The 27,751-nt window shown below is 44.4% G+C and overlaps 4 protein-coding genes and 1 long non-coding RNA gene across 16 annotated transcripts in view; 1 reads left to right on the top strand and 4 right to left on the bottom strand.

Moving 5' to 3' along the window:
- LOC135090976 (patched domain-containing protein 3-like) overlaps nucleotides 1-8,834 on the top strand; it is a 104,611-nt gene extending 95,777 nt beyond the window's left edge. For all 9 annotated transcript variants that reach the window (XM_063988229.1, XM_063988233.1, XM_063988228.1 and 6 more), the window contains 7 exons: nucleotides 2,872-3,072; nucleotides 3,936-4,067; nucleotides 4,577-4,723; nucleotides 5,018-5,184; nucleotides 5,482-5,697; nucleotides 5,952-6,164; nucleotides 6,459-8,834. In XM_063988229.1, coding sequence (XP_063844299.1) covers nucleotides 2,872-3,072; nucleotides 3,936-4,067; nucleotides 4,577-4,723; nucleotides 5,018-5,184; nucleotides 5,482-5,697; nucleotides 5,952-6,164; nucleotides 6,459-7,640 — 2,258 coding nt within the window. In that variant the 3' untranslated portion in view covers nucleotides 7,641-8,834. The remainder of the gene's footprint in view (nucleotides 1-2,871; nucleotides 3,073-3,935; nucleotides 4,068-4,576; nucleotides 4,724-5,017; nucleotides 5,185-5,481; nucleotides 5,698-5,951; nucleotides 6,165-6,458) is intronic.
- A 670-nt stretch (nucleotides 8,835-9,504) lies between these two features.
- Nucleotides 9,505-10,610, bottom strand: LOC135090985 (uncharacterized). Its single transcript, XR_010262226.1, has 2 exons — nucleotides 10,525-10,610; nucleotides 9,505-9,712 (listed from the first exon to the last, which is right to left on the bottom strand). It is a non-coding gene; the product is annotated as an uncharacterized LOC135090985 (long non-coding RNA).
- A 581-nt stretch (nucleotides 10,611-11,191) lies between these two features.
- On the bottom strand, nucleotides 11,192-17,293 carry LOC135090982 (epoxide hydrolase 3-like). 4 transcript variants are annotated; one of them, XM_063988253.1, is made up of 10 exons: nucleotides 17,240-17,293; nucleotides 15,835-15,965; nucleotides 15,398-15,670; nucleotides 14,813-14,940; nucleotides 14,516-14,628; nucleotides 14,189-14,357; nucleotides 13,903-14,057; nucleotides 13,355-13,510; nucleotides 12,859-13,072; nucleotides 11,192-12,255 (listed from the first exon to the last, which is right to left on the bottom strand). In XM_063988253.1, exons 3-10 carry the CDS (start codon nucleotides 15,599-15,601, stop codon nucleotides 12,144-12,146), a joined length of 1,251 nt encoding a protein of 416 aa, XP_063844323.1. In that variant the 5' UTR covers nucleotides 15,602-15,670; nucleotides 15,835-15,965; nucleotides 17,240-17,293; the 3' UTR covers nucleotides 11,192-12,143. The 4 variants fall into 4 exon arrangements, with proteins under 4 accessions (XP_063844323.1, XP_063844322.1, XP_063844325.1 ...); XM_063988252.1 differs by lacking the exon at nucleotides 17,240-17,293 and adding an exon at nucleotides 16,395-16,550; XM_063988255.1 differs by lacking the exon at nucleotides 17,240-17,293 and adding an exon at nucleotides 16,395-16,550 and having other exon boundaries at nucleotides 14,813-14,937.
- A 245-nt stretch (nucleotides 17,294-17,538) lies between these two features.
- LOC135090791 (probable glutamate receptor) lies at nucleotides 17,539-23,747 on the bottom strand. Its single transcript, XM_063987857.1, has 9 exons — nucleotides 23,581-23,747; nucleotides 23,151-23,251; nucleotides 21,069-21,146; nucleotides 20,508-20,604; nucleotides 20,261-20,391; nucleotides 19,762-19,940; nucleotides 19,149-19,369; nucleotides 18,757-19,010; nucleotides 17,539-18,370 (listed from the first exon to the last, which is right to left on the bottom strand). Exons 1-9 carry the CDS (start codon nucleotides 23,593-23,595, stop codon nucleotides 18,016-18,018), a joined length of 1,431 nt encoding a protein of 476 aa, XP_063843927.1. The 5' UTR covers nucleotides 23,596-23,747; the 3' UTR covers nucleotides 17,539-18,015.
- Nucleotides 23,748-24,752: 1,005 nt separating this feature from the next.
- On the bottom strand, nucleotides 24,753-27,467 carry LOC135090811 (uncharacterized). Its single transcript, XM_063987877.1, has 4 exons — nucleotides 27,338-27,467; nucleotides 26,030-26,281; nucleotides 25,175-25,359; nucleotides 24,753-24,905 (listed from the first exon to the last, which is right to left on the bottom strand). Exons 2-4 carry the CDS (start codon nucleotides 26,214-26,216, stop codon nucleotides 24,753-24,755), a joined length of 525 nt encoding a protein of 174 aa, XP_063843947.1. The 5' UTR covers nucleotides 26,217-26,281; nucleotides 27,338-27,467.
- Nucleotides 27,468-27,751: the final 284 nt, after the last annotated feature.

Below are 27,751 nucleotides of genomic sequence, written 5' to 3'. Positions count from 1 at the left end.
CCCGGGAGATTGCAAACAGCGTCCCCTAAGAGTGTTCCTGTCTTCAATGCCGTTGTGGAAATAGAGAATAGCAGAGACTACCGTGTTTATGTTGAGCGGAAAAGAAAGATTGTGTGAATTAATAATAGAAGCTAATGGGAAACTGTGGACTCTCCTAAGCTATTGAAGAAATTGATTAGCTCTTGTAGAAATCGACTTAGCTTTTGTAGAAATAAAACTGCAGTGGAAGGACGTGGGTTGTTCTGAGCCACTAAAGGACTTAGCTAAATGACTCCAGAGGATGTACTACTAGGATGAACCATTTTCTAAGCCTCTAAACTAAAGAAACTTAACGCAAACCTGGACTAAAGTTTGGCTGACTGGGAAACAACAACAACAACAACAACAACAGATAATCCTACGTCTTTGTCTTGTTAATACATCCCACATCGAGACGCACACACTGATGATGTTTATGTAAAAGAAGAAAAAAAAAGACTACACACACATTGCTTACATCACATCTATTGCGCCATGTTCAGTATCACAACTACACCACGTTACACGGAGACTGTTTTGTGAGGCTGTGAATCATCTGGTCACTCAATCACTCTGACCTTTAATGGAGTAGAGCAAAGTAATATTTTTAGACTCTTACTAAGACCATTGAGAGGGAATGTAAGTGACTGTGTCTGTACGTATGTTTGTGGAAGAGGAAACTGTGTGGAGAGGTTAGTGCGTCTACATTGAAGTAGTGGGGGCAGAGGAAGGCTAAACTATCTTAACTGAATAGAGGTGGACCTTCCCAAAGCAGCAGACCTTGTGGGAAGCCTTCGTGGGGGGTGGGGGGGAAGCGGAAAGCCCTGCCCCCTTGCCCCCACAAGGCTGAACAGACAGACAGACAGACAGAGACAGACAGACAGACAAATAGATAGATAGACAAAGGAGGATCAGGCCTTGAAGCAAGATTATATATATAACTGTTGTAAAATGTTTATGATCGATACTTTTGTTAATTTCGAAATATCTTAATTCCCTCGTGTTCCCATGAATAGAAAGAAATTTACAGTAAAACGACTTTGTGTGATGATAAACGATATCTTCACTATTTGAATTATTAAACATTGACTTATTCTACGTAAGCGTACTAGCAAAGATCAGCAGTTCTTCTTGCATTGGGATTTCGCTGTAAAGTAATTTTTTTATCAGTTGTTTGTCGTTTTCTTTCCCCGACGAGGAGCGCGGTGCCTCGCCTCGCCGCCCTCCGTCCTCAACCTTGAGCTGCGTCAGGTAAACATTATTCAAACTGAAGGTGACTAGACGTGCAGCTGAAGCCGTGTCTACCTGTGTGTGTGTGTGTAGACCAGCCCCACACACACACACACACGCACGCACACACCATTTAAAACTGTCCCTCGCTGCCTCCACCCTCTTACTCCTACTCCCCTTCCTCTCCCTCCCTCTCACTCCATTCTTATCACTAATTACTCCACCCATCCCTCCCTCCCTCCTTCCCTCCTTCTTCTCCCTCTCCCATCACTACGCACTTTGAGAGCCGTTTGAAGGCTGTGTGATGGGAGAGGCGGCGCATCAAGGCAGGGAAAACGGGAAACGAGATCTTGACTGCCTTGTGGTCTGAGAATGATGGGGATGGCTTTTGATAGCACCTGATGACACTTGCGGGTGGGAGGAAAGGGGAAGAGAGGAGGTAAGATGGACAGTGGGAGAGGGTAAGGGAGGGGGAGGTAGGAAAATGGAGAGCAGAGAGGAGGAAGAAGAGAAGAGAATAAAAGAGAAATAGGAACAGAGGAAGAGTGAGAAAGGGCAGAATTAGGTTAGGATAAACATAGAGTAGAGAAGAGAGAAAGGGGAGGTATGGTAGAGACAAATTTGAGACCAGACAGAAGAGAAAACAATTGTCAAGGAAGGGAAGGACAAGGAAGAGGAGAAAGGAGAGGAGAGGAAAGGAAAGGAGGAAGAACAGGGGACATTGAACTGTTTAAAAAGAAAGTGTCATGTTGTTTTGAAGGCGTACCGTGTGTGTGTGTGTGTGCGTGCGCAGTGAGTGATGGTGTGACAGGCTACAGCGGGTAGCACATTCTTGCAATCCTGTGAAAGTGAAAGTTTTGGCATAACTCCAGCATGACTCCAGTGACGGAACTACAATATATACACCCTGGTTCGTATGCCATAGTACATAGATACTCGTACACGCCCAGACGCCCACCGCTACGAGGGGTCATTTGAGGGACGTCGGGAAATAATGTATAGGGGAGATAAACCCAAAGAACCTTATCTGTATTCAGTTCTTCCATCTCTTGGCTGCCGCTTCGGTGTTTGGGATGCTAGACAGGACAGCTCTCTTCCTTATAGCTGCGCCCTGGCGTGGTGTCAGGGAGGAGAAGGTATTTTGGTGTCCTCTGGTCCTCCTGCTGTTGTTGTGGCTGCTATTACGGTTTCTGTGGTCGTTATTTGTCTTCTAAGTGTTGTTTGTTTAGTGTATTTTGTTGTTTGTCTGGTTCGTGGTTTGTTGTGTATTCTTTTAACTGTTCTCCGTGTTTTCTTTTTTTTTCTATTCTAGATCCTTTCTCATACGTTCTATTTATTTTTCTTTTAGTGCTTCTCTTTTCCTCTCATTCCATGGTTTAGCTTTCCTTTCATTCACAAAACCGTTCGCTCAAGGCTTCCATAGACAATTAGGTTTCACTTGTATTTTCTTTCAGTGCCAAATCAACAATCTCACTTAGCCTAACTAAACCTAGAAACCATGTTCCCTTTGTGTCATAAGTTGTGTCACGTTTTCTTTGTGTCATAAGTTGTAGCTCACCCAACCAAACCTAACCAATCGCAACCTGACGAAGGAGGAACTAAGCCTCTCCGTTCCTCCTGCAGGCATAGGTATAGACGACAGCTTCGTGATGCTGGCTGCCTGGCGCCGCACGAAGATCCAAGACTCGGTGCCCGACAGGATGGCGCAGACCTTCGCTGATGCCGCCGTCAGCGTGACTATCACCTCCATCACGGACATGATTTCATTCTTTATCGGCGCCATCACGCCTTTCCCCTGCGTCCAAATCTTCTGCCTCTACACAGGTGAGTCTGGCTTCATGCAGGTGTTCGTCTTTCTTCAAGTAAATGTCTTCTAAAGGTGTTTGTCTTCATATAGATGAGTTTAGGTTTCTTTCTACAGGTTAGTTAGTATTTCTACAGGTGAGCTGCTCTTCTTACAGGTGAATTTAGATATGATTTGATTTCTACAGGTGTTTGTGTGAGTTTAGGTAAATTTTTTTTCTTTCTACAGGTTAGCGCGTCTTTCTACAAGTAGGTTATGCTTTCTGAAGGTGACTTTACGTGAGTTTGTCTCCTACAGGTGAATAGCCTTTCTACAGGTGAGGCAGGAGAGAGGCGCGTGTTCGTGGTTGTGTCAGTGGCGTGTGGGAGGGAAAGTGGGGAAGTGTTATTACCGCTCCACTTACTTATTATTGTGATGATTAAATTTCCACACCTTTTGTCTAGCAAGTGGCATAGTGTTCCCTTCATCACGACGTCAGTTATCACTCAAGGTGTTAAATGTGTGTGAATTTGTTACTGGTATTAAGGAGGTATTTGTGAGAATTCTTCAAGCAGTATGTGTAGATTTTGTTAGTCTTTCCTTTTCTCCATAAATTAAATAAAAGAAAACTAGTCTCGTAGTTGAGGATTTTTTAAAATTTTATTGAAGCTGCGATATTTTTCTTGGCTTTTCTTGCAGTTGTGGTAAAATTTTAACCATTTTTCGTAGTCGTGGTAAAATTTTTGATCATCTCTTGTATTGAGGCTAATTTTCTAACTGTTTCCTGATGGTACGTTAAATTTCTCGACCATTTCTTGTACATACGGCAAAATTTTTAACCATATCTTGTTGCTCCGGTAAAATTTTTGGGGAAATTCGTACTAAAGTGTTCTTATCACTGCAGGAACGGCGGTGCTGACGACATACCTGTGGCACATCACCTTCTTCGGCGGCTGCATGGCACTCTCAGGCTACATGGAGAAGGGACAAAGGCACGGCTTCACTTGTCAAAAAATCAAGGCCAAATCTGAAACAGGTAGGTGATGCGGTGCTGCTTTGATACGAAACGCCTTTTCTCTGTAACTACAAGTGAAAGTTAAGGTCGCTATAGTTTATTTTTTTATTTATTTATTTGTTTATTTATTTTTTTACGTCAATTAGTTATTTGTGGTGATTGGTGGATGGAGTCTGTATAGTTTGTGTGCTTGCGTGTGTTTGTTTCATTGTATTTAGGGGGATTTGTATTTTGGAGTGATTCATTTGGCGTAATTAGTGAATAGAGTTTACATGGAAGTTTTTGCGTGTGTTTTTTTTTCTTTTTTTGCGTGTTGCGTGTGTATCTACATTTGTTTTCGTATGTTTGCGTTTTTCCTTGCGTTTGTGTGCGGGCGTGTAGTTGCGTTGTTTGTGTACGTTCGTCTGCGTGTGTTTGCGTGTGTCTGTAGTTTTGCTTTGTGTGTGTGTGTGTGTGTGTGTGTGTGTGTGTGTGTGTGTGGTTGTGTGTTTGTTTATGCTGACGGATCCCGTAACTTTCTCTGCTTACAGTGAACGAGAACTACTGTTACCGGGTGTTCTGCACGGGTGGCATCAGCGAGCAAGACCCACACAACCCGATGGATAACAAACCTCACGCCCTCATGGCCTTCTTCAGGGACTACGTGGCTCGCTTCCTCAACATCCCGGCCATTAAAGGTGAGAAAGGCATCTTGTTCTCTTGCAGCGCATCTATAACATTTGTCCATTTCAACGCGTAGAACAGAAAGATTATTTGTCTGAATTCTGGGATTTTTGTTCATTCCAGCATACAAAGGAACTGGAATGTTGTCCACTCTTACATATAAAGAACTGAAAGATTGTTCATTGTAACACGTGGGATTGGAAGATTGTTCATTTAAGATTTACCAAAGTCTTGATGTTTTTCGGTGAGTGAGTGGGTGGTTAAGTTGTGTTAAGGGCATCATTGAATAACCTCCTCGCCTCCCGCAGCCTTGGTGGTGATGGTGTTCTTGATCTACCTGCTGGTGGCGTGCTGGGGGTGCACCATGGTCAAGGAAGGGCTGGAGCGACGCAGACTCTCGCGAGATGACTCCTATTCTGTCGATTTCTACGACCGCGAGGACAAGTACTTCAGAGAGTTCCCTTACAGAATACAGGTATTTAAGCCACTGTTTTTCCTCATCCTGTCTTTGCTTATCCTCCCTCTATTCTCTGTACTTTGTGGCATCACTTAACTGCAACTACTGTACTGTATGTGCCCCTCTGTTCTCCCTTATCCTGCCTCTCCTTATTGTCTCATGTTAATGGACTTTGTGGCTTCGTTTCTTGGGGATTCTTGGGTCTACTGTATGTATCCCTCTGTTCTTCTTTATCCTGTTAAACCTGTTAAAAGTAGATGCTATGAGACATCGAAACGTTCAAGAGAGGAAACTTTATCCGAGCCATTTTTCCAGGTTGTGATCACCGGGGACGTAAACTACAGTGACCCGGAGACGCAGAGAGGACTGATGGAGCTGCACCAACAATTCGAAAACGTGTCTTACATAGTGGGCGGCCCGTTATACACCGAGTCCTGGATCACTCACTGGTTCAGTTTCCTCGACAGAAATATGGAGTACCTGGGACTGAACGTGACCACTGAGGAGGAATTCATCGCCACCCTGAGAGAGGTGAGCTGGCGGCATTTTGTCCCATTTTGAGCGTGTGTGAATGGAACCAGTTGTTTTTTCTCATATGTGTGGATCAGTTGTCTTGTCTAGTGTGTAAACCATTTGTCCCTTTTCGAACTTGTATGGAGTTCTTGTCTTGTCTTGCCTCGCCTTGTCTTGTCCTGCTTTGAATTTGTGAACCATCTGTGTTACTTTGAAGGAACATCATATCGTAACTTCCCCTCTTTCTCCACCTCCTCCTCCTCCTCCTCCAGATATACCTAGCCGGAGAGGCCAATCCGTATGCTCTAGATGTGACCTTCAATGAGGACTACACCCGTATCGTGGCATCGCGTTTCATCATCCAGACCTACCAGATCAAGGACGCCAACGCGGACAAGGACATGATGGAGGGGCTGAGGAAGATTGCGTCCGAGTCGAAATTCAACGTGACTGTGTTCAATCCGTTCTTCATCTTCTTCGATCAGGTGAGAGGCGTGTTTGGTTTGGTGTGTTGGGGTGCGTTGAGGTCACGAGGCTCTGGAGTGTTTGGTTGGAGTTCAAGACGTTGTTTCTGTGGAGGTCTGAGGGTTCAGTTTGTGTGCGTGTGATGTTTGGTTTGGCGTGTTTTGGTATTCTAAAGTCACAAGGCACTGAAGTATATATGATTCATGTGAGATAACTTAACACTGCTTCCATAGATTTTGATAATTTAGTTCTTGTGTGTATGGTGTGTTGCAGTTGATCTTTTGCAATGTTGGTGACTGTTGTTGGTGTTTCAGTACGTGCTGGTGCGGACCACAAGTATCCAGGCCATCAGCTTGGCGGCAGCCGTCATGATGGTGGTGTCGCTCATCTTCATCCCCAACCCACTGTGCTCGCTGTGGGTCGCCTTCTCCATCGTGTCCATTGAGATCGGCGTCGTGGGCTACATGACTCTGTGGAATGTCAACCTGGACTCCATATCAATGATCAACCTCATCATGTGTATCGGCTTCAGTGTGGACTTCTCAGCTCATATCTCGTATGCTTATCTGGCAGCCAAGGTGGACACTCCCGAGGAGCGCGTGCGCGAATGTCTCTATGCCCTGGGCCTGCCCATCTTGCAGGGCGGCCTGTCTACCATCCTGGGCATCACTGCACTCATCCTCGCTCCTTCCTACATATTCATCACCTTCTTCAAGACTGTTTTCCTGGTCATCTTCTTCGGTGCCATGCACGGAATCTTCCTCCTGCCGGTGCTGCTGTCCCTCATGGGCCCGGGCTCCTGCACAAAGAAGAAGAGGGAAGTATCCCCGCTTTCCAGAAACCACGCGCATCCTTTCTATGTGCATGGCAACGACCTGACCCCTGTGGACCCCAGGGACCCAAGTGGCCTGAAGATCCCGCGTCCTCACAGCGGCCTCCCGGCACTTAACGGCGTGATCCCCGAAGGGCCCGGCAGCCGAGTGCGTCCCGGCACCTTAGTGCCTCACGGCGCTTCCATCAAGGATGACGGACACAGTCTGGAGAAAGACCTGGGTCTGGGCACGTCTGGCGAGGAGTCTAGCGAGTCCAGCCTGAGCAAGGGCGTCACCTCGCGACGCGGCGGCCCTGACCTGGTACCCGGCAGCGGCGGTCGGAAGAGCCTGCCCATCATGGAGGTGTATAGCAACAACGGCTACGTCAGCGACGACCTGGAGGCGGAGGAGCGGAGAGCCCAAGAGATGAGGGCCCAGGAGCGGCGGCTGGACCGATACGGCGAGTGGGAAGACCCGCGCCAGAGTCTACCCAGCCACCGTCCGACCAGCCATGGCACCGGCCACCTCGCCGGCCGCCGCTCCAACTCTTCCCGCCCCCGCAGCCAGGATCGCTCCCGCCCCTTAGATGCGCGGGAGAGGATTGAGCGCCGGGGATCCTCGGCGACAAGACACGGGTCCCGCGCCTCGCAGGAGCCTCGGGGCCGCTACCGTGACCACCACTAGGGGCACCGCGTGGGTGCCGTGTGCCATGGGCCTGTACAGTGTACATAGTGTAGTGTGAAAGGACAGGTCCAGCGGGACCCGCCCAGGCCCTCCTCCACCCTTCCCGAGGTACTGAGCCGCTCCCCAGGTGGTGCCATCTGCCATCCTGCCATCCTGCCATCCTGACCTCCTGCCAAATTGTTAGTTTTCCATTAAGGTTGTCATTCCTTCCAGTGGTGTGCGGGCCTTGCAGCGAGGCATGTGGGCGAGTGCTGGGTGGCTGCGGCCGGCACGCCACCGCGGCGCCGCACCACTCACCGCCGCCCATTTCATTTCAGGGAAAAGTTTATCACTCGACGCGATCCATCGACGAAGACAGACGAGCGTGGCCGGCAACGGCAGCGTGTGTTGCTCAGTGTCTGAAACCCAGCCACGCCCACGCCGGACTGTGTGCACGTGTACACCCACGTGTGCACACGTGCACAGCAACCAGCGTGAAGGTGCACGCATGTGCATTTTAATTTTATCGAAACTCCAAATACGCGGTCAGGTCTGCCTGGCCAAGCTCACAACTAACTAGTTTGATCCTCGTAAACTGTATCAGTTACACGATGTCTGTGCTGAATGCCGAGCGCGATGGCGGTCTTAAAAATCTTAAAAAAGAAAAATTCAAAGCTTATAGTTTTTAATATTTTAATACTCCAGTTTTATAATGTATGATATCTATTAAGATTTTATTCCATTCATAATTTTAATGTCATAATATTTGTGGTAGTGCTCATGTATTGTGTCTGTACCTACGTGTGCCTGTATGTATGCATGTATGTAAGTATGAATGTATGTATAAGTATGGATTTTATGTATGCAAGTGTGTGTACGTAGTATATATGCAGTGAGAGGCAGCTGGCCCACCACCGTCACGCCACCACCACCCTCGGCGCCGCCGCCAGTAACTTGTTCCCACGCGAGTACAAAGACATTTTGTTACAACGACTTCATTGTGTTAAGCAAGAGTTGGAGTGGCGGGGCGGTCTGGCGGGGACTGGCGAGGGTTGCAGGCCCGTGACGCCACCGCCCCGCCCCGCCGCCCTCTTCATAATCAGAAAACACGGCGAGACTGGCAGAGATTAGCCTCACAAAATTCAGTATTATTAAGCTCTTCTACGTGTTTTTGTATCATTAATGTCACTAATAAAATGTTTTGACAAATTAAAATATTTTAGATGTCCTCCTTGTTTGATTGGGCTGTCCGTCCTGTTTGATTGGACAGTGCTTTAAGTATACTGAAACACCTGGATGGGGTGCTTGAATACCCTCGAATCTCCTCGAAGCGGCTTCATTTCACTACCCGTTTGCACTAGTAGCAAGCAAGGAAGGCCTCCCTTCAAGGTGTCTCAGACCTCTCTCTCACTGGGCGTAGCCGAAGTGCTGGTGTGCTGAGGAGTGAAGCCGATGATGAAAAAGGATCGAAGGGGGGGGACAGGTGCGTAAGGCAAAAGCGAATTTATTAAGCAAGCGTATTTTGGTGAAACGCAAGTGAAACCGTCTAGAACAAGGTGATCAGCTATCAGCCTTCAGTTATCAGCTATCAGCCCTCAGTTCATCACTAGTAGTAGTATATAGATAGTACTATTGTCAGTCACCAGTCCATTTACGTAGTAAGCAGCACTACCGTATCCAGTATCCAGTACGTGGTAGGATCTTATCTAAGTAAGTGTTTAGATAGGTTCTATCCTGTACGGATACCTCGAAGACTTGTACGGAACGGATACCTCGAAGAGCGTCCGTAGAAAAGCTGAACACTTCACCATCCAGAAATTATAAAAAAAAAATAAAAAAAAAATAAAAAAAAAATAAAAAAAAAAAAGAAAAATGAAAAACCAGAAAAATTGTGAGTCCTCTGAACTCTTACAACTTTAATGCTTGTTTCCTGCAACACTACAGCCAACAAGTCTGACACACACTGTTCCCTCACAGGTACACAGCATTACGTGCTGGAGGCGGCGTCCGATACAGAGACTGAGCTGAAGTCACTGCTAGGTGGTGGTGGTGCCGACAGCCGCATCCGAAGTGATCCTGCTGCCGCTGCTTCTCTGAAATAATTAAACAAATCCACCTTAATACCATGTGCTTAATAAATTAAATTAATAACACTAAATCCTTCACTTCTCCCCTACTCACCCTCTTGCAAATTTCTCTGCACCGCTCCGTAATCTTCTCTGCACTGCTCCGTAATCACTGTACTTACATACACAAACACCATTGACAACAGCTTCACAACTCAGACCAAGGAACTAAAAAACTATACTCCCCAGATCGACTCCCTCGCTTCTCATCCGAAACTCTGAAGGAGACAACGCGGCGCAGAAGGGAGGCAAACCTGCACGTAGCCGCAAAACGCAGACACTCCTCAGCTAATCTGCAAATACAGTTCGGTGAAAAAAAAAAAAAATAAATGGTATATATCCTACAGTGATATATTTGGTCACAAAATGCACGTGCCGTGGTGGAGAAAGCGAGTGTGTACAAAGCTAAGAGGAAGAGGTGGGAAGGATATGTGGGAGAACTTCGGTCCCTCAATCCTACGAGGAGGACTAGAGTAGGAATAGTGATTGAAAAATCACAATAGATAAGGGAGTGGAGTGTTAGAGAAACAGGAAAACATGAAAAAATCACAATAGGTAAGGGAGTGGAGTGTTTGAGAAACAGAGCATAGGTAGGAAGTCTGCGAGTACAGACTAGACAGAGGACGAGACAAGACGGAGGTGTAATAGTGAAGGGACTGATACTGGACGAGGAAGGATATAGAAAACAGAAAAAGCATATTTGAAACTTTCCTTCATTCCTCCATATATATATATATATACAACACTTATCACACGAACAATCAATCACCTCATCTTACCTAGAACCAATCGAGAAACCATGACGAAGGCAGCAGAGAAACGAAGACCAGCACGACCTCCTTCCATCACGGCCACGGCGACACTGAATGCCGGACCGAGGCGATGACTTGAAAATGGCTCTCCCTGCTTCACTGACCCTTGTTTCGAACCCTCAGTCTCGCGTGTTTCGAGTCTGTACTGCTTTCTTGTTGATTTCGGTCCTGTTTTTTTTTTTTTTTTTTTTGTGTATGTGTGTGTGTGTGTGTGAGTGAATGGCTTTTATTTATTTATTTAGGTATTTCTGTATATGGTAAGAGTCTTTTAGTTATATAAGTACGTAGTGGTAATTAATTCTAACTTCTTAACAACCTGATTATTATGCTTCTCAAGTCACGTTAAGTCCCATGCAATGAAAATTACAACAATAACTACTACTACTACTACTACTACTACTACTACTACTACTACTACTATAGTGAATAGCCATACGCATAAGTGCTCATAATAGTTTTCATAGTTAATTATCATTGCCTTGTAAATATATTGCAATAGACGAGATATTCACATCAAAACATATAACAAAGATTTTTTTTTTTTCTTTTCATTTGGTTCAAAGGATACAGGTTGAAAAATAAAAAATAAATAAATAAATAGATAAATAAAAAAAATAAAAATAAAAGTCTTGTATACATGGCTCATTGTTATCTTTATTTTAAATTTCATAAAAACAAAATGATACGTTTAATATGTGACAAGAAAAAGTAATATTGTACAAATATTTCTCTTTGCCACACACACATACACACACACACACACACCTCCTTCACCTCTTCACCAATGAGAATCTGATCGAGGTTATCAAGAAGAGGGAAGAGATAAGAGGATAATGTTAATAACTAAGAGGAAAGAGGACAATAGAATAAAGGACAAGAAAAGAATGTAAATAATGATGATTACGAGGAAACAAGGCAATGATAAGATAACAATTGGAAGAGAAGAGGAATTATAATAATATTAACGAGATGAAGGAAAAATGTGAATGATAATGTAATAAGGAAAAGAAGAATGAAACGAATAATGATGATGAATAGTAGGTAGGAGAATAATAAGACCACAAATAAACATGAAACAATAGAGGAATAACAGTAACAATAATAACAAAATTATGAAAGAAGGGAAGAAAAGGAAGAGCCCTGGTACCCTATCAGGACCTTAAAGGACAGGTCAAAGGGCATAAACAAAAGATCAAAGTACGATAGTGAAGATAAAGGTACAAGAGCAATCCTGAGTGCTCGTGACTAGAGAAAACAGTGTGATTTTAATGGAGGACTATAAAGAATTTTGAAAATGTAGCGAATACGATGAGAAGTGTTAGAAAGTGTAGGAAAGAGAGGTGAGAGCACTCTGTATTCTCTATAAAGGCTACGTCAAATATGAATTCCTCGCCCTTATTACCAACTGCACATCAGAAGGAGGGAGCCGTTACAATACAAAGATAGATCGATAGATAGATAGATAGACAGATAGATAGATAGATAAACAAATAGATAGCGAATATAAAAAAGGAGAAAAAATAAATGTAGACTGAGGAACAGCACAAAAAAAGAGAGAAATAGAAGAAAATTGCTATTTGCTTAAGTTAATAATCGTATTCCAATCCTAACTTGGACTCAGCCAGCTTGATAGATCCCTGGGCCACTGTCTTGAGTCCTGAGGGAAGCGCGCGGGTAATTTCAAGTGCCCCCGTGGTCCTGCGGAGGTCAAGGCAGGTCACAATCAGGATAAATTCACCAGTAAGGTCTTGGTAAATGGTGGTGGTGGTGATGGTGGTGGTGGTAGTGATAGCTTATGTAAGAAACAAGTAAACAAAGGAAGCTGCAAGAAGCCATCAGTCCTACACGTGGCAGTCCCTGTATGTGATGGTGTGGTGATGACAAGTAGACAGATAGATAGATAGATAGATAGATAGATAGATAGATAGATAGGTAGACATATAAATAAATAGACTGGCTGACTGACTAACTTACTGATAGACAAATGCAAGATAGATACATATAAATAAAACAACAACAACAACAACAACAACAGCAACAACAACAGCAACAACAACAACAACAGTACTAACAACAATAAATCAACAAAACATCTAACTAATCAACTAACTTCCTAACCTAACCACTCTAACAAAACATTAATAACGAACAACCCTCAACAGCCACACAAACAACCTTAACTACATAACAACCAGCTGTCTTATACTCCTCCTCCTCCTCCTCCTCCTCCTATTACTACTACTGCTACTACTACTACTAATTTTCCTTCATTACATTCTACTGCCAAAGACAAGCACTTACTTCCCCACAGTGGAGGAGACGACAGCTAAACTTGCTCCCATTACGCGGCTCATTAACGAAGGACTGGAGGAAGACGATTCTAAGGGGGACAGAGGGCGCCAAGGCATCTCCCTCAGGAACTCCCCAATTGCTTCATTTACCTGCGGCGCCTGACTCACGTGTGACAGGTAGCCACGCCCCGGCACCGGTCTTACAGTAATTCGTTCCACGTATTCTGAAAGCGAGTGAGTGAGTGAGTGAGTGTTGTTGTTGTTATCATTATTAATTTTTGTCTTCATCTCTAGTTTTTTTTTTTTTTTCTATTTCTACTTTATTATTTTTCTCCTTCGTCTTCTTCCCTTTCATATTCACCTCTCTTTTTCTATATTTCTACTTCTGCTCTAATTCTTTGATTTTCTCGTATAATTTTCTCGTATTATTATTTTTCGTATTATCAGCTAAAAAAAAAATCTTGACACACACACACACACACACACACACACACACACACACGTACCTGCAGAGCGGTAGGCGAGGTCAAGAGGAAGAGCCGGATCCGCATCACCCATCAGTAGAAGCGTTGGTTTGGTTATGACATCTGGTTGCGGTTCCTCCTTCTCCACTTTGCTCAGGTCGATCTGTCTTAGGTGGTTGAGAGGCCCCCGCCAGTCCTCTGTTGGGTGAAGAGGGGGAAGGTGTGACGGGGGAACAGTTAGGTGACGTGTGTGTGAGAAAATTTGTCTTGTGTGTTGATTTCAGTGTGGGATTTGTGGAGTTTGTATTTGTTGATCAGTAAAGGTCTCTCTCACTTTCTCTATCTCTCTGTTATAGGTTACTTTCCACCTCATGCCTACTTCTCTCTCCCACGGCTATTTTCAAAGGCCACAGAGATGATTAACCGGGTTCTCAAGAGTGTTTCTCCTGTTAATGTAGGAATCTTGCTAATATATTACTACAATCGTAAAAACACCCTTAAAAACCCGTGTCACTTCAACTAGAGCCTCTTGAATGTAGTGGAGGAGCATAAGTGTTTCAGAATAAGATCCTCAGTGTCATCCGCCTTACCTCGTCTGGAGAAGGTGAATTTATAAGCATCCACTTCATCCCCCGTGACTGCCTTGGCCGCCACCAGAGGGGCCAGCAGCTGGTCCACCATAACGTTATCGCTAAAATGCGCAGCCCACTCCGGCAGTAGGGGAAGGCGGACGAAGTAAAGATACCTGACGAAGGAAAAAGGTTAGGTTGGGTTAAGTTGGTACGATTGTTTGTAGAAATAGCAAAATAACATAAAGGCAAAGCAAACAGTCAGTCTACCTCTCCCTCTCTCCCTCCCTCTCCCTCTCTCTCTTACCAGGACTTAAGATAGTTGGTCCAGCGGGCATTGAGGTGCTGGCGGATGACGTAAGGGTGAGGGGCGTGGATCAGTACCATCTTGGCCACCAGCTGGGGGTGATGGTAACACATGTGCCAACCCACCTGGCCGCCCGTCCCCGCACACACCAGGTGAGCCTTGTCCCGACCTGTGCGTGAGGAAAGGTATGCAAAGATGAGGGTTAGAACATAAGAACAAAAAGTATGGGAAGCTGCAAGAAGCCATGAGGTCCTGTACTGAAACACTGTCCAAGTTGACAAGCCCTTGGACAAATATAACGGTGACAGCGCATCCCCGATCACTCACCCAGCAGTGTGATGAGGCTGGCCACGTCCCGGGCAATGATGGACGTGGTGTACTGGGAACAGCGGGACGGGGAGTCTGAATCACCGCAGCCACGCAAATCCAGAGCCACTACGCTGAAGGAGGGATGCTCATTACTGCTACTGGTAGAGACTGATGCTATTAAACCTAACTTAACCTAACCTAACCTAACCCACTGAAGGAGGGACGCTCATTACTACTACTGGTAGAGACTGATGCTACCAAACCTAACCTAACCAAACCCAACCCAACACACCCCAAGACTAAGCGGCGCCTCACCAGAAGTCGTGGCTCAGTGTAGTGATCTGGCGCCTCCAGGTGAACCAAAAGTCAGGTGCCCCGTGCAGCATGACCACCAATTGTGCCTCTGGGTTGCCAGCTTCCACGTAATGAAGCTTAACGTTCTGCTGAGTGAGGTGAAGGAAGAGAGACACGTTAGATTGCGATGAAAGAATAAATAGATCTAAAAATGAATGTCAAGGGGTAATACGTGAATGAAAGAAAAAATAAGGGGAGTTTCGAAAGTTATCAGTAAAAAAGATATAAAACTATGTGAATGTGTTAATGAAAGGAAGAACGGAGATAAAGAGAGAATTCTTCAAAGGTTTAAAAGACCTCAAAGTGAATGTGTCAATTAGTAATACGTGAATGAATGGGCGAATGGAGTTAAAAGGAAAGTTTCAAAGGTAACCATTCAAAAATACATATAAAAAAGTGAAAATAAGGAAAAATAGGACATAAGGAGGAGGAGGAGGAGGAGGAGGAGGAGGAGGAGAAAAAAAGACCATCATCACCACCAGAAACAACAACAACAACAACAACAACAACAACAATAACAACAACAACAACATAAAGAAAACCCACTTGCAGCTTCAGAAACTTGTGTCTTCCAAGGGCAGGGTGCTCCAGGCAGGGCGGGGGCGCATCCCTCATCCTCCCCTCTCTCACGGCGCCCCTCACGCACGCCCATCCAAGCCGCGTCACCACCACAGCCCCAAACACAAGCGCCAGTAACCATTCAAGGCAAATGTGAAGCCCCGCCCTCACCCACCGCCCCGCAGCAGACATGTTGGTCTTCTTCCGCCCCCGCACCCACCTCCTGGCTGCGTGAACGGCGTGAGAGTGGGCGTGGAAGGTCTAGGAAGGATTAAAAGTAAAGGCTGGTTGTGTTATCTGCGTGACTCATCTATCACGTAACATCCTCTTGACGCACACGTGACACACACTCACGTACTCACACACTCACTCACTCACTCACTCACTCATTCACTCACTCACTCACACAACCCTCTCAGACTCACCTGATGCTACACGTGAAGAGACAACCTCGCACTTCTCTCAGGAAGCAACATCTGGAAGTTGTGTTGATGATAATTCTACATTCACCTGTATTTCTCACCGGCAGGAAGACCAGGTGTGGGGTGATGGTTACCTGCGGATGGGTGGGTAATGTGGTGAGGGTGTGGAAAGACTTATGAATGTGTGAATAACAATGACGTAACGTAAGAACATAAAGGAAAGCTGCAAGAAGCCGTTAGTTCTCCACGTGGTAGTACTTGTATAAAACACACAAAAGATAAGAAATGAACAGGAAAATGAATGAATGAATGAATGAATGGATGAATAAACTGCTACACTTATGAATTGTTAATTTTCGCTCTTCTTCCTTTTTCTCTTACACTTTCCCTCGTCCTTTTTAGTAATACAGGTAAACACTAGCATCTAATTGACTTTACCTGCACCGAATGACACTTAAATGAATAAAACCGGTCACTTATGACCACTTTCCTAACAAAAACAGCTTACCGTCCTGTCCTCTGTCCTTTCTTAGCAGCGCACTTAAGCACCTCATTAACTTTACCTGTCTGTACCTGCGCCAAGTGTCACCTGCGCGAGAACATGGCTAGGAAGGGACTGCTGCTTCTGTCCACCTTGACTCCCAGTACTGACTATCTACCTGCCTCCATTAAACGATAGAAGGGGAAGGTGATAAGGTCCGTAATCTGTACAGGTGAGCGATTTGAATGTCCTGGGAAATTATACTGTTGTTGATTGTTACTGTGTGTGTGTGTGTGTGTGTGTGTGTGTGACGTAACAAGTCTCATTATTTCGTGATCTAGTCTCAGGTCCATCTTGTCTGCCGGTTATCGTTCTCTCTCTCTCTCTCTCTCTCTCTCTCTCTCTCTCTCTCTCTCTCTCTCTCTCTCTCTCTCTCTCTCTCTCTCTCTTTCTCTCATGTAAAATTTATTTGTTATTAACCTTGATCTCTTTCTTATGTTAAATTTAATTCCTTTAATGTCTCTCTCTCTCTCTCTCTCTCTCTCTCTCTCTCGTTATTTAGCACTTCTGTGAGCTTTCACCCAGTTTCCTTATCTATATCTTATCTTGGAGGTTATGATAAGTGATGCCCTTTGAGTCAAGATCAGTAAACCTTCATGGAGACAAAACGAAGAAGAAAAGAAAGAAAAACGTGAAAATAATATGGGTTGTCATGGGTGGATATGATCTCTCTCTCTCTCTCTCTCTCTCTCTCTCTCTCTCTCTCTCTCTCTCTCTCTCTCCACGCTATTTTGATCCGTTTTCCTTCTCTATCCCTCGATTTTAAGCAACTGTCTATCCATTTTCTGTTTCTTTGTCACCTTTTCATTGATATACATGAGCTGCAACGTATATGTTACACTGTATGCTGTGTCCTTTGCTACTCACCTCCTGTTACCTTCTTCTCGTGTCTCTCACTTGCTCACTGACTGTCAGCTGATTTTGTTTACAGCCAGTGCTCGAAAACATAATCATAGAAAACGATATGTATACACGTTTTTGTTTCGTATTTGAGTATACACTCTTATAAAGTTGATGTCAAGGGTATTTACATGTGTGTGTACGTGGTGATCGATGTAGTTTGTATGAAAAGAAATAGTAGTAACATCAAACATTTAGCATAATATAACAAAGGCACTTAAATACTATCAATTAATAAAAAAAATAAATAAACGAGTCACGAAAAACTTTAATGGAGAAAAATGAAAGAAAAAAAGGTAATAACAATACATCGAGACTTACACATTAAGTATACACTAACTGTCTATCCGAAGTGTATCCTAACATACAGTCACGTATACACAGAGCCTAAGGAGTCAATGAACCACCTTTGTATTGCCTCGCTAGTTGACTCGAGTGCCGGAAATCACAAAGTGTTCTTGTGTTTATCTTCCTTGTCTTCTTTTGATCTCGTTGGCCCCTTGGGTGGCTGCAGAAGGTGTCTTGAGAGAGCAGGGGCGTTTAGGTAAGTCCTCACGCTGCCTGCTAGGGGAGTATCAAGAACGAAGCTTTGAAGACTGCAGGATTTAGTTCTCAGACTGCCAGGTAGTGATGGTCCGGCTGTCTGATAGATGGCGCACGTGTCTTGCTCTGACCTTGATCGCGTTGCTTAAGGTGACTATCAGTGCTCTCTCTCTCTCTCTCTCTCTCTCTCTCTCTCTGAGCTAAGAGGCCAGGCTATAATCAACTTGCTTATCCACAAAGGCCTCATACACCGAAGGCTTCCCTGAAAGTGCCTCCCATTTTCTCTTCTTTCCTCTTCTCTGCATCTCCTTTACCTCTGCCTCGCTCACGTCCCTTGAAGCAGACGACCTCCGCGCCCTCCTCTTCACGTGCAGCTTCTCCAGGAACAGCAGGACCAGGGCGGAGACAGCACCCAGCAGAAGAATGACGAAGGCAGTGACGGTGTGTGTGAAGTCCAGCTCAGTGAAGGGTGATGGTTCCTCGCACGGGGTGTCATTGCCAAGCCAGCGTCGCCTGAGTCTGTCCAGGATTCCGCCGTCGTCCATCCTCGTCAATCTGCAGAAGGAGGGAGGTCATGAAGGAACACAAAGGAAGAGCAAATAAAGAGCAAACAGCAGCAGACCTTTTTGAAATTTAATGGTTGTTTGGATTAAAAAGAGCTTTTACTATCATTTCTCCTCCTCTACTACTACTTCTGCTACTACTACTACTACTACTATTGCTACTACTACTATTGTTAGGCTGTAGAAAAAGGATCACAAAGGAAAACAAAGGAAAAATAAACGAAGGACAAACAGCAGGAGCCTTTCTTTCTTCTTACGAGGTCATCTACTACTACTACTACTACTACTACTTCTACTACTACTACTACTACTACTACTACTACTACTACTACTACTACTACTACTTCTACTACTACCACTACTGCTACTACTACTTACTGCATATCAAAGACGCCAGCAAAAGGGAGGTTCTTCATGTATCCCAAGCGTCCAAAATTAGGGAATAGATTGATTGGGATCTCCTTGAGGGCACAGCTTCCCATGAACACGTAACGCATGTTTGGAGAGTCCGTGAAGAAGGCGAATTTCTCAGACTGCAGCCTCTTCACCCCCTCCTCCTCTGTATTCACGAGTAAGTGGGGGTTTTCATCCAGGCGAGCCGAGAAGAGTTTGTAAATTGGGGCCTTAGCATCCTGGTGAAAAGATAATTAAGTAGTAGTAGTAGTAGTAGTAGTAGTAGTAGTAGTGACATCAGTGATATCATACACACATACACACGCACATACTCTCTCTCTCTCTCTCTCTCTCACTCCACGCCCTCTCCTCCTCACCTCAATAAAAGTCCTCAATGGTGTGCCCTTCATGATACCAACTTGCCACTCCGGGTACATGTCCACGGCGCCCTTGAAGGTGGTGAAGGGCGGCGAGGCGGTGCTGACGGCCAGGTAGGAGGTGAGACGCGCAGTATAATAGGCGTAGAGGACAACACACGATACCCAGAACAGCCAGAACACGGTACGCCCCCTTAGTGACATGGGGGTTGTGGGTACACCTGCCGGAGGAGGAGGTGGTGGTGGTGGTGGTGGTGGTGGTAGTGGAAAAAAGACTGGATATACAGCTTACCACCACCACCACGCCTATCCTCTTTCTCTTTCTCCTCTTCCTCTTCTGTTCACCTATCGACTCCCATACTTCCCCACCCTGTCCACTCCCTCCACCCTACTCCATCCATCCCTGTCATATAGTCATTCAGAACCACTCTCATTCCACCTTTCCCCTTCTAAGTGTTTTCCAGACTCTCGCAGACCCTTCCAGACAGTATTAGACCCTTGCAGATCCTTCCTGTTATTTTCACAGTCCATGCATTCAGAAACACAAATTTATCACTTTCTCCTTTTTCTTCATTTGTTATCTCCTCCTCCTACTCCTCCTGCACAACAATACCTTGCTGAACGAGACAAGAGAAGAACATAAAGACGATATCCTTGTAGGTGAAAATATCTGGCGGCACTTCTGTCCTCTCCCCGCGATTCAGCACCCACATCACACAGGTAGTGACGAGCAGGACGCCAGCAGTGCCCAGCCAGGTATAAGCCGTGAATACCTTCGCGTACGTACCCCACCTGTAGAAGGGACAGGTGTGGGGGAGAGATACAGAGAGGTAGGTTGAAAAATAGGGTTTTCAAAGGAATCGAGAAGAAGGAGGAGGGGAAGGAGAAGGCGGAGGCAGAAGAGTAAATATAAACACACACACATACACACACACACAACTGCAGGCCACACCATGCCTTCTTCCACCTTCACTATCTAACCATCGATTCTTAACTTCCTTGCCTATCTCACTATCTTCACTCTTGCCTGCCTGACACACTGCCTTCCCTGCACACTACCTTTCCTGCACCCACGCCTATCACCACCTCGCTTCCTGCTCCCACGCACTCACCCCACGTTGGACTCGGTGGCGTTAGCGCTGATGTACAAGTTCCTGGCATAGTAATCGATGTTGGTAGAGAAATCGATATCATCCAGCCTCCCTTGGGACATCGACAGGCTGGCCATGGCGATGTCTGCTTCCTGAAGGAGGCGGCGAAGGAGTGAATGTAAATAGATAGATAGATAGATAGATAGATAGATAGATAGATAGACAGACCACTACTACTACTACTACTACTACTACTATTACCACTCACCTGCAGTGCCACAAGCCCCACAATGCCAGAGTAGTTATCAGAACGACCGGTCCCAAATATAAGGTCCTCTTTATTACTGGGGATCATTATGCGATACCTGAAGAAGATGAAGAGTGGGTTAGGTTAGCCTAGGTAAGGCTAGGTTAGGTGAGGTGAGGTTAAGTTAGGTTAGGTAAGGTAAGTTAGGTTAGGTAAGGTAAGGTAAGGCTTAGTTAGGTGAGGTGAGGTGAGGTGAGGAGGGACACACACACACACACACACACACACACACACACACACACACACACAATGTAGGGCACTTATGGGACCATTATTCACCTATCGACTCCCATACTTCCCCACTCTGTCCATTCCCTCCACCCTACTCCATCCATCCCTGTCATATAGTCATTCAGAACCACTCTCATTCCACCTTTCCCCTTCTAAGTGTTTTCCAGACTCTCGCAGACCCTTCCAGACAGTATTAGACCCTTGCAGATCCTTCCAGACCCTTTCAGACACTTCCAAATCTACTTTAAATCGTTCTAATCCCATCCAGACCCTTCCAGACCTCCTACTTACGTGAAATTAAGTTTTTGAGACAATGCACTGAAGATGTCGATAAAGTACCCGATGTAAGTTTCCTCGTCCAACTGGTGTCTGTGGGAAAGAACAACGACAACAAATAAAATAAGATTTCAGCTAGGTAAGTAAGTATTCGGTCACCACCTATGTGTGTTTCGTTTTGAACGGTACCTTTAAAAAAATATACAAATACTGCACAGTACGATGAAAAATTTACACCAAACCATCTCACTAAACTGCCAGTAGACCACATACAGCATTCAACACCAACAACAACAACATCACACCTTCCATACACCCACCAAGGCACACAGACATACAGACAACGAGGGCCGGCAAAACCTCAAGGTCCCAATACTTGAATAACTAATGGCACCTCGCTAAGCACTATTACCACCACCGCCCTTCACATGATGACATAACTCCTACCCCCTTTGTCATCGTAGCTTTGAAATCAATGCTCCTGTGTTAGTTATCAGACGAGGAGGTGGAGCATAAGACGAGGGAGTGAAAGGAATGAAACTGCTTAAAAAATGTCAGGGAGAGGGGAGTGAAAAGAGTGAGAGAAGAGGAGTGTTAAAAGAAATGGGTTTTAGGGGAACCGGACGTATGAAGTGAGGGTGTGATGGAGGAGTGTGAGGGGAAGTGAGGCAATAGATAAGGGAGGAGGTGAGGCAGGAGTGATAGGTGAATGAAAGATGAAGATACTGAGTAAAGGAGAATTTAAATAAGAGGGGTGGGAGGAAGAGTAACGCGTGTGTGGAATACGAATGGTAATAAAGAGGAGATATATAGGAAGTGTGACAGTCACGGAAAGAAAGAAAGAGAAAAGAAACAAAAGAAACGTAAAGTGGGAAATAAACAACACTGACCAATAAAGACGAACAAAAATAAAGAAGAAAAAAAAGATAACACATGTAAAGACACAATAAATAAAAAAAAAGAGAGCAAAACGAAACTTTAAAGCAGAGCAGAGCAAAAGAAAAGAAAGAGAAGAGAGAGAGAGAGAGAAAAAAAAAACAAGAATACATTAATTTCGAACAACCGTGAAGAACAGGGCACAATTTCACCAAAGGACTACAACGTTAACTAATGAAAACATGTATAAATAATAAAAAAAGAACCCCATCTTCCCCTTCAGGAGCTTCTTCAGGTGTTATGGCTCCCGGTACACCACGTGGTCGATACGCCTTTTCCACGCACCTGCCGCGCCAGACAGGTGAGGGGCCGCAGGTGGCACTAATTAAAGGCAAGGTAGTTTTGGGTGTTTCGCAGTTTTATGTTGTTGTTGCTGCTGTTGTTGTTGTTTTTTGGGGCTGAGGGTGTAGTGGGACGGTGGGATGTTGTTCAGCTTGTTTATTGTTTTTGTTATTGTTGTTGTTGTTGTGGTGGTGTGGCGGTGGTGGTGGTGTTCTTGTTAATGTTGTTGCCATCGTCGTTACTTTCATTGTTGGTGTTAAGATAGACAGACAGACAGACAAACACAGACAGCTAAACAGTTACACACGCAAACGGACTACTACAAAATGAAAGACAATCAGAAAGACGGAGAAAAAAAAAATGAAGACAGAAGCGAAAAAGAAAAACCAAACAATTACACAGAGACAGAGACAGCCACACAGACACCACAGTAACACAAACCATTACATACAACACACAGACCATTCCCCAAACAATGGACGACACAACACTTTCCTCCCTAAATGAAATCGATAAAGCTGTAGGCGTGAAGTCAGGTCGTCTATCTTGCCTGTAATTGCACCACTGCCTCCCCACTCACAAGCCGTAGATGGTGATACATTACAGCTGTTTTTCAACATTGTCCCTCCTGCTCCTCACCTTTGTCTCTTCTGCTATTACCCTGAAGTATTCCCTGCAACTTCCCGTCACTTTTATTCTTCGCATCACTTTTCTTAATGGGTATTTGATAGGCGTGTGGAGAAATGGAATATAGGTAAAGAAATAAATTGTAGTACAGAATATAATGAGTGGAGGTGCACAGGGGATAGAGAACAGATGTGTGGATAAGTGGAAGTGCGCAGGTGATGGTGGAGGACAGGTGTGCATGGGAGGCGTTACCTGGGCTTCTGGTTGACACAGCGCATCTGGAACTGGTCAGTGTCTGGTTCAGAGTGAGATGGTTTCTTACACTTCTTCCCCATCATGAAGTAAGGCTCGTACTGTCATCAAAAGAGAAAATAGGGAGCGCACTGTTAGTAATAGAGAAAAAAATAAATTGTACAAGACTTGGAAGGAAAGTAAACGGTAATATAAATGAAAAACAAAAAATATAATGGTATACGAATCAGTAGATAGTAGCACAGAGAGAATGAAGGATAAATAGACTGTGATATAGATAAAAAGAAAAAAAATACTGTATATAAGATAATAATCCAAACACATACCAAACTCACACGCAGAAATAACACATTCAAACTCCAAACACACACTCAGACATTCGTCAGGCAAACACCGGACACGTGACTGGACAAGACACCACGAGACTCACAGGGAAGGACGCCATGACCACCGTATTGCCGTGGAAGTCCTGGGGTCCTAGTCGTGGCTGGTAGGTGAGTATCAGAGGGCCTCCTGGTTGCCATCTACCGAGCGGCTGCCGAACTAAAGACGCGTCTGGCTCTCTAAAGCTGAATATTTCCTCCACGTCCACCACCGTCTCCTGCAGCGCACAGCCACAGGAAGATTGGGGTAATAAAATTATAAAATAAATGAATAAATAAATAAATAAATGAGTAAATGAACTTATAAATAAATCTCTTTTTGTTTTTTTTTATCTGATAATAGATATGTTTCATATTTAATTGTGTGTGTGTAGTAAATATTCTTTTGTGTTCATAGGAACGGTGAGTAAATAACATTTTACTCTAAATCACATCTCACTTTTTAAGGAAGTTTGGAAAGTAGATGAACAAACTTTAATGATTAATATAAACTTGCTATACCAATATTTCCTTCCACTTTTCGTAATTCAAAATTCTATAGGTTAGAGAGAAATGTTTTAAGCGCAATAAAAAAAAAAAGAAAATCCCTCTTTTTCTCTTCCTTCATTCCTTTGGTCTTCATTCTCCAGTCCTCCTCAAGTGTGCCGTGTGATATATTCCGTTTGTGGACCTCATATTTTTACCTCGAGTATTTTGGAGAGTAGGTGAGCTTACAGTGTTACATCTCTCTGGCGTGTCCCTGTGTCAACCCAACCCAGCAAGGCCAACCTCCCCAGACTGCTGTACATTTCATAAAGGCGTGCTGATGTTTTAGTGAAGTGCTATGTGTTATGTGGCGTGTCCTTATGTTGACCTTTGGCGGCGACAGAAGTAAGACAAAAAGTACATGCTATTTTTCTTTGGTCCTCTTGTGTTTTGTTAATAAGCGCATGTAGTTTTCCCAAGTTTTCGCGTTTTTGTATCTTACGTATATAACTGGCTATTAAAAAAACGTCTTTCAAAGTTTTTTTTCACCTTGATACAGGGAAGCATCAAAAGCCTAAAGGTATGTGGCTGCTGTTACCATGCAAACACAACTGCAGCCGTCCCAAAATAATGTCATTCAGTCAGTCCGTTAATGTACCAGCCAATCAATCAATCAATCTAAGTATTTATATATGCTGACAATCAATTTATCTATCTATCTATCAACCAACAAAGCAATCAACCACTCAATCGATCAACTAACTTGTCTATAGGAGGCGAGGATCCAAGACATCACGCCGGCCTCAATCTTCAGGGGCGGCGTCAACTGGCGACCCACCACCACCTGCGTGACATCACCCCTGCTCCCTCTGTACCGCTCCACCACCTGCGCCATCGCCAGGCCCATCTGTAACACACACGCTGCCCTCACTGCTGTACGCCACTTAGAAACTGTACATAAGGACGCTAAGGAAGGTTAACTAAAAAGGAATTTCAACTCCTGCTGCTCCCGTTGATGTTTTGCCATCCCGTTGTCTATTGTGGTGCCTCGTTTGTCCAATAGATAGCAGGCCCAAGCATGTTTAATACAAGGACTGCCACCTATATTATTATTAGTATATTCCATAATTAGGTTACAGGCTGATCTTCAGGTGATCCCAATCTCCACAAGACTACCTGTTTGGAGTCCGTGATGTAAATATCAACTTGGAGGCTCTTGCGGCAGGTGAAGTGGGAGGAGGGCGTGGCGGCGAAGCAGGGGCGTGGCTCTGGCAGCGGCTCGTCACAGGGCACTACGTACACGAAGCTGCGCCGCAACTCTGCCGCCAGGAGCCAATAGTCGCTGATGGTGGCGTTAGCACCTGAGACAGAGAGACACAGATGAGCAGAGGCTTGTAACACTTAAGCCAACACTGGTATTTTTAAGACCACCTCATCAGAGATTGACAGATTGTCGTTAGCTCCTGAGACAGAGACAGATGATTAGCGGCTTGTAACGCTGAGGAGCAACAAGTATACTTCAAACACTACCGTATCAGATTGACATAGACGCAAGGGACACTTCAAAACAACACATGAGCATTTAAAAAAGTAATGACGGGAGGTAAACTTGTTCCTGTCCAGTAGGTTCATCTTAATTCCTCATTTTGATGTGAAGGGAAGGCTGTCATAGGAATTTTGTAACGTAATCTATCTCATTAAACACATCTCACGTCCTCGTATTTTACATTTAGAATTAACTCTTCATTCTGAAGGGATTCCATCGAGTTTTAAACTTGTTCTAACTCAGTCACTCATCTTAAATCATACTGATGTGAAGAAAAGTCATTTAACATGAATGCATCTTGTTCTATCTAAATAAACTCAACTGAAGTCCTCATCTTCTACATTTCGAGTCAATACCACGCAAATTAATACAGGGAGAAGCAGAACAAGTGAGATTTATGTCTAATTTTATGAGTGCACTTTTCCTCCAGTCCTTTGAAACCCTTAAGAGGGAGGACCAGGTTGACTGTAACTCCTCTCACTCACCTTGATCCCGAAGAAGGCAGAGGGCAGCTGTGTTGGCGTAAAGGGAATGCGTCAGCTCCCCAAGGAATATCCCGAGACGTCGATAATCTGCCGCTTTTAAGGATAAACCTCCAAGATCTTCTCGACCTTCCGCCGCCGCCATCACCACCACCAGCACCACCAACACCTCCGTCAGGCCGCTCCTCATTCTTCGGGTTGTCCTTTAGTCCCTCAGATGTCCAGGGGCGTGTGAGATGTGGCAGCTCATGACGTCTTAATAGAATAATAAAGGTATGATACAATACCAATGGAACGAGGGAAAAATAATAATAAATATATAAATGCAATAAAAAGTTTCGATAATTCGGACGGTAGTGAATAAAATAGTGAAGACGAGATAATAAAGCGAAAAAATAATGTTGAAATTATTAAAAAGCCAACAAAGAAGAGAAAATTAAAAGCAAAAATCAAAGGAAATTTATAGATATTTTCTCTATCGGATTTCTCACGTCTCTCTCTCTCTCTCTCTCTCTCTCTCTCTCTCTCTCTCTCTCTCTCTCTCTCTCTCTCTCTCTCTCTCAAACGTTTTCCCATAAGTTTAAGTCTCCCTTTAAGAATGTCCACGATGGATAAACGTTCCCAGAGTTAATTATTCCAAAACGTTTCTCAAAAGCTTCCTTTCTGAACACTCTTCGATAATGGAATGATATTGGCTTTCTCTCTCTCTCTCTCTCTCTCTCTCTCTCTCTCTCTCTCTCTCTCTCTCTCTCTCCAGCATTCTTTTCTTTTTTCACTTTTTTTCTATATATTTCATGCAATATGTTTACTTTTGTGGCGTGTCGTGAAATCATGCGCAACTATTTATTTATTTATTTATTTTTTTACATTATAAGTTAGAGGGGAAAAAAAGTATTGTGTATTGTTTAGCTACACTACGAACGATAACTTTACCTGGAATGAACGTCAGTCATGCATGAACACCTGCCTCACCTGACGCAGATATTACGTATCTTCGCCTGTACCGGCGCACTGCACGCTCCTCTGGGGAACTTAACGTTACTATTGCACGTCCATAGAGAAATCATAACTGCGGGCGGAAATTCGTGCACGGGGATCTTCCTGCATTGTCAGTTATTTCACCTTAATTATTACTTCACTACTGCTTGGGCAACAATGCGAAAAATGATAATTCTACGTAGGGATACTGATGTAGGTGGCAGTAATTAAAGTTTAAATGAAATATAGACACCTTATTTTCAAAAGTTTGCCATGTTGTAATTAGTTCACAAACTGAGTACACAAGCCCATGCTTAAGTCACTGTAACGCACCACCTGTTTCTTGCGTGCCTCAGAATCCCTGCAGGTACAGAGCAAGGGTGCCGAGGTGCTGTGGGCCGCGCCTCCAGTCACTCCCATGGCTCGGGGCGGCACATCCACCCCTTGCTGTGGCGCTCTTAGGACTGAGGTGAGCTATTAGTGAAGCCTCAGTGTTCTTTCCGTCTTTGGTCATCTGAATACTCGCGCGCCATTGGTTCTCAGTTGGTGACGTCATGACTGTCACCAATGGATTATAATTATTTTTTTTTCTTAACTGGCGACATATCATTTTATTTTTTGTTTTCCTGTTCCTTCTGTTCTTGCTCATTTTCCTTTCCTTTAACACTAAGTTATTGTTCAGACTTTTTAAGGCCAAAGGACTTCATGTACTGTAGCAGAGCACATTACAATTCCACTGCTGTTTTG

The sequence above is a fragment of the Scylla paramamosain genome, chromosome 36 (assembly GCF_035594125.1).
Source record: "Scylla paramamosain isolate STU-SP2022 chromosome 36, ASM3559412v1, whole genome shotgun sequence".
In the NCBI taxonomy this organism is placed as follows: Eukaryota; Metazoa; Arthropoda; class Malacostraca; order Decapoda; family Portunidae; genus Scylla; species Scylla paramamosain.
This window is presented reverse-complemented; position numbering and strand designations above follow the sequence as displayed.

Excerpts from the sequence above, each read along its gene's own strand:
- LOC135090982 (XM_063988253.1), bottom strand. The coding sequence starts at position 15,601 with ATGTCTGCTGCGGGGCGGTGGGTGAGGGCGGGGCTTCACATTTGCCTT. Across the intron at positions 13,073-13,354 it reads CCTCGCCTACCGCTCTGCAG|AATACGTGGAACGAATTACT; the intron begins GTACGTGTGTGT and ends ACTCGCTTTCAG. Across the intron at positions 12,256-12,858 it reads GTCTCCTCCACTGTGGGGAA|GACCACGGGGGCACTTGAAA; the intron begins GTAAGTGCTTGT and ends TGACCTCCGCAG.
- LOC135090791 (XM_063987857.1), bottom strand. Across the intron at positions 20,392-20,507 it reads TGGGGCTTGTGGCACTGCAG|GAAGCAGACATCGCCATGGC; the intron begins GTGAGTGGTAAT and ends CGCCTCCTTCAG. Across the intron at positions 19,370-19,761 it reads CTCTTGTCTCGTTCAGCAAG|GTGTACCCACAACCCCCATG; the intron begins GTATTGTTGTGC and ends CTCCTCCGGCAG.
- LOC135090811 (XM_063987877.1), bottom strand. The coding sequence starts at position 26,216 with ATGAGGAGCGGCCTGACGGAGGTGTTGGTGGTGCTGGTGGTGGTGATG. Across the intron at positions 25,360-26,029 it reads CTGCCTTCTTCGGGATCAAG|GTGCTAACGCCACCATCAGC; the intron begins GTGAGTGAGAGG and ends TCTCTGTCTCAG. Across the intron at positions 24,906-25,174 it reads ACATCACGGACTCCAAACAG|ATGGGCCTGGCGATGGCGCA; the intron begins GTAGTCTTGTGG and ends TGTGTGTTACAG.